This window comes from Camelus bactrianus, chromosome X (genome assembly GCF_048773025.1).
Source record: "Camelus bactrianus isolate YW-2024 breed Bactrian camel chromosome X, ASM4877302v1, whole genome shotgun sequence".
In the NCBI taxonomy this organism is placed as follows: Eukaryota; Metazoa; Chordata; class Mammalia; order Artiodactyla; family Camelidae; genus Camelus; species Camelus bactrianus.
Genome location: NC_133575.1, coordinates 26,003,765 through 26,013,293, shown reverse-complemented (window position 1 = coordinate 26,013,293; position 9,529 = coordinate 26,003,765). Strand labels below are relative to the sequence as shown.

At 33.6% G+C, this 9,529-nt stretch overlaps 1 protein-coding gene across 8 annotated transcripts in view; it reads left to right on the top strand.

The window, feature by feature from the left end:
* Nucleotides 1–3,201: 3,201 nt before the first annotated feature.
* DMD (dystrophin) overlaps nt 3,202–9,529 on the top strand; it is a 1,840,970-nt gene continuing 1,834,642 nt past the window's right edge. For all 8 annotated transcript variants that reach the window (XM_045507265.2, XM_045507267.2, XM_045507235.2 and 5 more), the window contains exon 1: nt 3,202–3,467. In XM_045507265.2, the coding sequence (XP_045363221.2) occupies nt 3,437–3,467 (31 nt within the window). In that variant the 5' untranslated portion in view covers nt 3,202–3,436. The remainder of the gene's footprint in view (nt 3,468–9,529) is intronic.

Genomic DNA, 9,529 nt, shown 5'->3' with positions numbered 1-9,529 from the left:
GACAAAAAATAGAAAAAAATAGGAGAAAATTTTCATTAAGGCTTGGTGAAGCGTTCATAACCCTGTTACCAAAAGCACCATGTAAGAAAAAATTCAATAGATGGGACTTTATAAAAATTTAAAATTTTTGCTTTGAAACTGCTCTATTAAGAAAATGAAAAGACAAGCTACAGACTGCGAGAATATACTAGCAAACCACACATCTAACAAAGGACTCTTATCCAGAATATATAAAGAACACTCAAAACTCAGCAGCTAAAAACAAAGTATCCAGCTGGAAAATGAGCAAAAGGTTTGAACAGACATTTCAGCAAAAGAGTATATTCAGTTGGCAAAAAAAAAGGATGAGAAAAAAATGTTCAATGTTATTAGCCATTCAGAAAATTCAAATTAAGACTGTCAAGATATAAGAGAAAAATTAATGTATATAGTATATATACATGTACATATATGTATATATGTGTGTATATGTATATGTATTTGGACAACGCCAGATTCCAAGGAGGATGTGGAAAAACTAGATTTCTCACATCGCTGGCAGATATGAAAATGGTACAGACCCTCTGGAGAACATTTAGGCGGTTTGTTTTAGAAACTAAGCACATATTTACCATATGACCCAACAACTTTACTTCTGGGCATTAATCCAGATAAATGAAAAAAATATATATGATTATTTGGCAGCTATCTTTGCAGTAACCAAAAACTGGAAATAACCAAAATGTCCTACAATAAATGAATATTTAGACTATAGTACATCCATAAGATGGAATTTACTCAACAATGAAAGTAAACAGGCTATTGATGCAGGTAACAACTTGAATGGATCTTTGGGATATTATGCTAACTGAAAAAAAGCTAATCTCAGAAGACCACACACTGAATGATTGCCTTTATCTAACATTCTTGAAATGATAGGATTGCAGTGATGAAAAACAAACTTGTGGGTGCCAGGCTGGTGGAGGAACAGGATGTTTATTGTGACTATAAAGGGAAAACACAGGGAAGATTTTTGTGGTCTTTGAAACTTTTTCTGAATCTATAATTATTCAAATTAAAAGGTTTTTTAAATGTTTGAAAAATCCTGCTCTGCCAATTATTAACCATGGGAACTTGAGCAAGTACCTTGGCCAGTCATCTGTATAATGAGGTTTCTAAAACCTTTTGCAGTGTAGTTACTGTGGGAACTAAATGAGAGGTAAGTGATCACAGGAAAATAGTGACATGGTCTGAACTAGAGTTCCCTGTCTTTGGGCTAATTTTTATTTTATGTACCTTTCACTTTTTCCAGTTATCTTAAGCATATCTTCCCACCTAGATAATAAACCCTTAAAGGAAATATCAGTATTATACGTTAATTTAGAATTTCTTACAGGTGCCCGATCAAATTCTCATTATTGGCTAAGGCTGAAAGAAAATTAAGATGTACCTGCAGGCATCCAGATCTGAGTTTTTGGTACTTTAGATATTAACCAAGACAAGTTTTTGGTATATTTGGAGCCACAGTTTGTTTTAGAAACATACCCTTGAGGGTTTTTCAAAATTGGCCATGGGTGAGACCTGTAAAACACAGAGTACTGGGTCCTACACCGAGAGTTTCTTATTTTTCAGATCTAATGTGTGCTTGTATTTCTAAAAAGTTCCCATGTGATGCTGCTGGTTCGTGGATCACACTTTACAAATCACTGACAAACTGTACATATGCCTTGGCCTAAACCTTGGCTTACGTCTATAGGAGACTGAAATCACATGCTATAAAGGAACTTACACTGTGGGCGATAGCACACCCCATTGCACAGGACACTGATGCTAACATTGCATGCTAGGATCCATGTCACTCCTAACATTTTTCTTATTATGTTTTATAAAATTGTTGCTTATATGCATATTTAGACAACCACATAAGGAGAAGAAATGAAGTGACATATGGAGAAGATAATTTAAAATTGATTCTGGATGATCATAATTTAAATACTATTACCCAAAATTAAAATCAGGGCTTATGTTTTATTTCATATAGATTTTATTGGGGGAATGGTAATATTATGATGCTATTCTAAAGTATAAAATGCAGAATTTACTATTAAAGTAAACATCATAGTCTGACTCCACCTGTCAGGGTTTTTTTTTTTTTTCCTGTTTTTATCTATAATTTATTTCCGTGCTGAGCAATTGAATGCTTGACATAGAAAAATGAGTCTGTCACTTTAACAAATGGTACTATAAAAACACTCAAACAAATAATTTTGGCAGAGATGATTATGATTTCAAAAGGAATATCTTTCTAAAAAGTGTTACTAGTGTTTCCTCTCAATAGTAGACTCACTTGTTGCATTAAAAATGAAAACAAACAAAATAAAGAAGCCTTCTCTTGGCAAAGACTAGTTTACAGACTTGCGGAACATGTTACGACTGTGTTCATTTACTACAGAAAACTTCTTTTAAGAAGTTACATAACTGATCAACTCAGTGTCTAAGAGGATGGTATCTTACTAATTCTCACCACATAAACTGAAGGAAGAGTAATTGGTGAGTGAAAAAGTTCTGTCGCATTTTAGGAGGATTTCTTCGTTCCATTATAAAAGTGCTCTTTATCTTAGCAGAAAACTTGTCCTGTGAGACCTATACACATTCTGCCTTCACAGCTCAGCTGCTTCATTCTGCTGTTGCTTCTCTTATTCAGACTGTCGGCATCATCAGTACATGACTTTTGATTGGATCCCCAGGGTAGAAATTAAGTTTGGTAGACAGTGGATACATAACGAATGCATTGATTATTCTGGGCATTTCGTTTTGTTAGTAGAGTAAAATTTTTAGTGTTGTGGAGAGGGTTAAAAAAAAAAGGAAAGGCATTTAAAAATCTATTCTGGATCAGGAATTTCTGCTCTTTTACTTCAGAAATGTGCATACAGCTTCAGAAAGTATTGTTATAGAAATGTCCTGAAGAGTTTTTATGTTTAGAAGGCTGTGAGAGCAAGTACTGCATCCACTGTGCTTCTCCAGTTTGGATATTAATGGGTGCACATTTGAACACTATGTGAATTCACAGGACTTGCCATGCTAGAAGCACAACCTTATATGTAGTGGCCATGGGCAGTCCTATTATGGGAAACCAACTTGAGAGAACAGGCGGGTCACTTGCTTCTGCGCAGGTCCTGGAATTTGAAATATCCAGGGGCCTCTACAGAATCCTGGCATCAGTTACTATGTTGACTCACTCAGTGTTGGGATCACTCACTTTCCCCTTACAGGACTCAGATCTTGGAGGCAGTTCACTCCAGGGAAAAACGAATAGGAAAACTGAAGTCTTATTTTTTAAAGGCTGCTGAAGTTGATTGGTTTCTCATCATTTCTAAACCTACTGGAGCAGTACAGTTGAGAGAAAATTTACCAAGATTTTTATCGCTGTCTCAATAATATACTTTTCTTTTTCCAAATGCTCTGGTGGGAAGAAGTAGAGGACTGTTGTAAGTACAAAGTAACTAAAAATATTTTTTTACCTTGGCATAACTTGTAGTTTGTAACAAGCTCACTGATTAGGCTGATTGATTTAAACTTATTATAGTAGATTGTGAATAAGCATAAATGTTACATGTACTGTACACGTATATATGTGCAGGTGTACATGTTTCTCATGGGAAAAACTTTTCAATAGAAATGAGGTAGAGTTTAAACTTTCTCCTTTGTAAATATAATCGAATGCATCTTTCCTACTTAAGAAACGATGAAAGTAATGGGCTATGCACCACTGGCCTGGAGTATTTGTCACAAACCATTTTAATTGCTGTGAAATAGTTTGTGTACCTGAGCTATTATCATGATTATTTGATACTTCTGTTTTTAGTGATGGTTACATGTGGGGTAGTGACCTGACACATATTCTCAATGAACTAATTGCTATATAGGAATGACATGTGGACACCTCAAGGTTAGAAAAACTTATCTGGCATATTGTGGGGAAAAAATAAAGAGTAAAATGAATTATAGTGGATAAATGGAGGTTGAGAAAAATATTGATAAATATTTAATTTAAAAGTTCCTTTCTTATATTGCTTTTAGTATTCTGAATGTTCTTTTCTGTGGCATACCATGAAAATTCTTTCAAATAATGATATAATCTATGCTGGAAAATGACCAGATATTTTTCTTGAGAAAACAACGTAAAAATATGAGGGGCTTCTCATCATATTTTGCAGTAAAGTCATGGTGTTGTTTCATGTCTATGATGACTTAGCTTTTCAGTAAAGCTTTTTAGTTTGGCTTTTTATATAAATGACAATTGTTTTGTTTACTTTTCAAAAAGTAATGATGACTAATGAAAAATTTTTAAATTGTGTGTGGCACAACAGTGAAAATAATGTATAAAAATAATATATGAGGAATGCAAAGTGTCCCAAAGAGATGGATGAAGTCGATTATCAATTTTTTCCTACCTTTGACTTGTGGATTATAGTCATTCTAAAATAGATATGAGGGCAACGCCTGTAATTAAGAATGAAAAAAGGAAATCTCTCCAAAGAAGTAACTCTTTAAAACTTCTGGGAAAAGAGTCACAACAGAAGTTTTACCTCTAGAAAAAACTGCAGAAAAAAATTAACATTATACATTTACTGAGTCATAAAAGACACTACCACATTTTATAGTAAAACATTGTATATAATTTCCTTAGTTTATACATTTCTTTGTTGAGCATCAGAATTGCGTTCTGTTTGAACAAACCATTCTATTTACTAATATTGCAGAAATAAAATAGCATATGTTTGTTCTTTGTAATGCACACATATTTATCAATTGATCACTCGATATAGCCAAAATTAAAACCATAAACCATTATATAGAGCGGTTTAGGAAGAATAGCAAAGATTTAATTCTGGAATAAAGCAAGGTAAACCTACTGTCTGCTTTGTCAGAGATACTCAAGTAACTTTTAAAATTCTTAATTAAAATTTGAAGAAAGCTAGCCTTCTTGGGCCAGCCCTGTAGGACTTTATTATAGTACCCTTTAAACTATCAGGTAATGCTTAGGCTATGTGACAGTGAGTTTGTTAAGCGAAAATAAATATATTCACAAGGTTATATTAAACATTAACTTTTATTGGTTGACAACATACTACTATTTGAATGTTTTGATGATTGAATCCAGTTTTTAAAATTGCCTTAGTTTGAGAAACTTAAAAGAGTACATACATTTGGTTGGGTTTTAACCAAAATAAGTTACCAATTAATAGAGGTCACTGTATTAACATAAGTATTGTTACTTTTAGAATTACTTAAATATTGCATTGCAAAGAAGCATTCAAATAATCCATTGCAAATATACATTTTATTAGTTTTTTTTAGATGACGCAGATTATCTTGAGGTCTAATAAAATCATCTTTTAGGATTTTACTTGCATACTCTTTTAAAGTCATCTTAACTATGAAAAAGAGATTGCTGATCTAAATAGATAACTTACTTTCTACATTGATAGGCTTTCTGCATCTCTTACGCAGTGTAACAGTATGGAAAATACAGTAGCAAATATCACGTAGTAGTTACTCTAAGCCTAAAAAAAAAAAAAAAAAAACTGTCTTGTGCAAAGTTACGTTATTTAAGAAAAACAGGTGTCGGTTGACACTTCTTCAGCTAGACATTACTGAAATATAAATTCATAATTTGAACAGAGATATTAATCCAGCTTCCTTTTTAGTCCTGAAATATTCATTTGAAATCATTGTAGTCCAAGTCATTTGCTACATGTGAAACAAATTTTAAAGTTCTTAACCACTTGTGTGGTTTAATAAAAGAGATTAAAATCTTTGTTGTCTGGAAGTCAGGTAGTTTTTTTAAATTCTATTTTATTATCTTTCATCATAACTTTATCACAAAAATAAAACAAAGTGATTTCCCAAACTTTTCTTCCCCTTCCACCTTATACTGTAATATTTCTCCAACTTATTAAAAATGACTTATCTTATTTTTTATTAAACATTCTTTCTTCAATTGTTAATACAAGAAATACGGTATTTTGCTGTGACTATATATCTTTATATAAACACACACATACACATTTAAATCACAAAGTTAATTAAGAGAGACGTCAAAAATTAATTGGAAATTAACCTTTCTTTAAAGATAATTTTCTGTTTATGTGTTTTATTTTCTATTTAAATACACATCTTTTTTTAAAGAAACTGGCAAATAAGAGTAAGGACAGAAATATAACAAACCATGAAGGGAGAAGCAGACCTAGGTTTTATGGAGCCTGAGATTGTATAGTTGGAGGAAGGGAACTCTTTTAAAAAAGTAATACAAAACTATGAGTACAAAAGTAGGTAGGACTTGGGAGGAGCCAATGTAACTGAAGGGATTTAGGGCTTAAGCTTTAAACGTGTCAGGGGAAATCACCTCTGTATGGAGAGTTTCATTGTGGTTGAATCTTTTCCCACTTACATTTTAAAATAAAAATGGGTGCTAGTTATATTTCTTTAAATCGTACATTTTTTCTCAAAGACAAGCTTTTATTTAATGAAGATTAGAGAGTTAAAAGAATTTATAATAGTAGGAATTTGACATTTCTGCCTTTCATTCTCAAAAGATACGCTGATTAAAGTGATGTCAAACTCAGTTAACCGAGGCAGTGCAGTTATTTGAGATATACAGGGTATGTAATTTGAAGGCAAGCCAAATCACAATGAGAAGGAGTAATGATGACCTTGGTTTATTTTTATACAATGCATTCAGGTTTTTATTGGATTCAGAGGGAGACAACAGTTTTCTTTCTCACAAAGTCCTGCTAGAGTCCTAGGAGATTTGTGTTATGTTATCAAGGCAGTTGGTTCATATCGGCACATTTTGTTGGGAAGGTCATGGGCTGCAGTATGGGAAATGAGAAGACCTTTCTTATTAAACACAACCGAGTACCACAGTGTAATTTCGTGAAAATATTTCTCTTTGGGGAGTATAGTCCATGCAGCAGACTGAACTTCAAAACACAAACAAGCAAATAAACAAATACTTCGTGGTCTTAATCTTTTTCCTAATTTAAAAACATCTGGTCATTCAACTTCCTTGGAGTTTCCTGCTATACAGTATTGACAGACTCATATTCATAACATGTTTGGAGTTCTGAAGTTTAATTTTAATACACATATAAAACTTAGATTGGCAATGTAATAGTATAGTTTAGTGTTGTTGTTGTTGTTTTTTTTTACCAATTTGGAAAGGGTTTATCTACTCCTGTCACATGTAGAATTTTCCTGATCATCTTTATATTTGTGAAATATCAAGCTCCCTCTAGTTAATAGCAAGAGTGAAAATGTCTTTCAGAGATTCTGATATCTTCTCCTGAAGGGGAGAGTAACCCTGCTTTTTGTAAATCACTCATGTGCAAATCATAGTTTGAAGATCAGCAGCTAAGATGATTTGGTTTGCTTTTTTCCTGAAACTTACAGTATAGAAACCCGTTTTCTCCTATATTATTACATATTAGAATTTTGCAAGTGCCTTTTTAAACCAGATGGCTTCTCCAGGGATTCTGAAACACTTTAACTCCCAGGAACACAGCCTTTCTCCTTCCCCATTCAAGATTACTGCCCTGAATATGGCCCTAAAACCACAAAATAAAACCCCTTGGCACCAGTATTTTAAGGGAATCTTCAGTGTTTCAGCCACAATTCTGATCAGCAGCAGGCAGATGAGGATGAAGAAGGGAAATGGCCTTGCTCACTCACATTTAAAAGGGTCCTAATCTTCCCACCACACGACCTCGGCTTCATGCTCATTAACAAAACCAAAGGGCACTGTTCCTTCTCCTAGAGCTGGAGTCTTCCACGTAGGCTACCATTTTAAGGAAGAATTTCCTTTCAGCTCTGTGTTCATTCTTTGTATTTTGATAGTCACTCAGAATACCTCAGAATTTCAGTAGGTGAAAGAAGACGCAGAGCAATTTTCTGGGGTGTGACAATCCCTAGAGGTGACTTTGCATAGTGTATTTAATGATATTAAGCCCTGAGAAAATGTGTTCCTAGCAATCTGGACTGAGTTTGGAAATCAATTTCTTCCCAGTCTCCTTATTATCTTTTACCTTCTGCCTCAGTGTCTCACTTTTGCTTTGTGATTATGCACCCTGTTCTTAACTAATGGAAGATGAGGGGAGAATTGACAATTATCCCTTAACTGGAATGGAATTGTCATTTCAGTGCTATGCTGGTGAAATGTTGATGCTGCTGTTATTTTGGGTGTTCAAAAATGAATCTTCCAGACTATTAATTCAGCATTTTGATTCTGTCTAATTTTAAGGAAATGACTTTCCATAAATTTTAAATGCTGGAAAAATGATTTTTATACATCTGTTTGGAAAGCTGAAATATATCTAAGGCTAGTTAAAAATATTTAGTCTTATGCTACTGTTCAAGCCAAAAAACCTGAGGAAACGCTTTGCCTCTATTTTTATTTATTTCATTTTGTTATTTAATTTATTTTGTAGTAGAAATTGGGTTGTTTTAACGAATAGGAGGAATATCAAAGTGCATTACGTGAAAACCAATGCTTATCCATGTAATAAAGTCAGAATGTAAGTAGCTGAATGAGTTTTAAACAGGGTTAACAAGAGTTTTTTAAATGCTTTAAAAAATCGTATGTTTGAATTGTCATACTTTTAGTTTATATTTAATAAGTACTGAACCCATTTATGGGCATTACAACAATGAAGAATTTATCTGCCAGAATAACATGTAGGCTTTTACCAGCTTATCTTCAACTTTTAGATGTATTTTATCTCCACCATTATGAAATAATTGATGTTTTAAAAAGATCGGTGTTAATTGAGCACAATTAGCATTACAGTGTCTCATTATGCCCAAGTATGGGCAAATAAAGGGTTATCCTTTCAACGTTTTTTACCTTCTTCTTGGCTTTTGCTTTGTTTTGTTTTAAATTGCTCTCCCCCCTCCCATTCTGCTTTTGGCTAAGACTGTCATGGAATCAGGACTATAAAAGGGCATAAACATCAGTGGCTTTTTGCTCATTCTTGGCACCCATCTTTATTTGCACACAACTTGTCTGCTCCTTTATCAGATTACAGCAGCAATAGTACCTTAGCCTGAGCTAAGTGCTGACTTAAAGGGCATGGGAGTCAGCACACTGTTACAAGTGCAGATTTTAGCCTTGGAATCCACGTGAGGTCAAACTAAAGAAATTAGAAAGAGAAAAATCATAGAATCAGAACTGCTCAAGTATTTTCATCAAGGGCAAGTTGAGTAATTCTTTTTATATCGACACTCAAGAGGGCACTATTAGAAATAGATTGCTAACTAAGCGGACAGAATGTTATCAAAATAGTTGAGGAACTGATAAAATTATGTATGAAAATAGTGAATCCCAATGGCTCTCAGATATTGGAAAATAACTAGGAAGGAAAAGGGAAAATTAGACTCTAAAGAATGTAACCAGATATGTTGGCACATAGGTGGTTAACTGAAAGAGCTTACTGGAAGCTCAGACAGCTGGGGAATCCTGATTTAGTAGAGCCTGAAGGGCAGGTCAGGA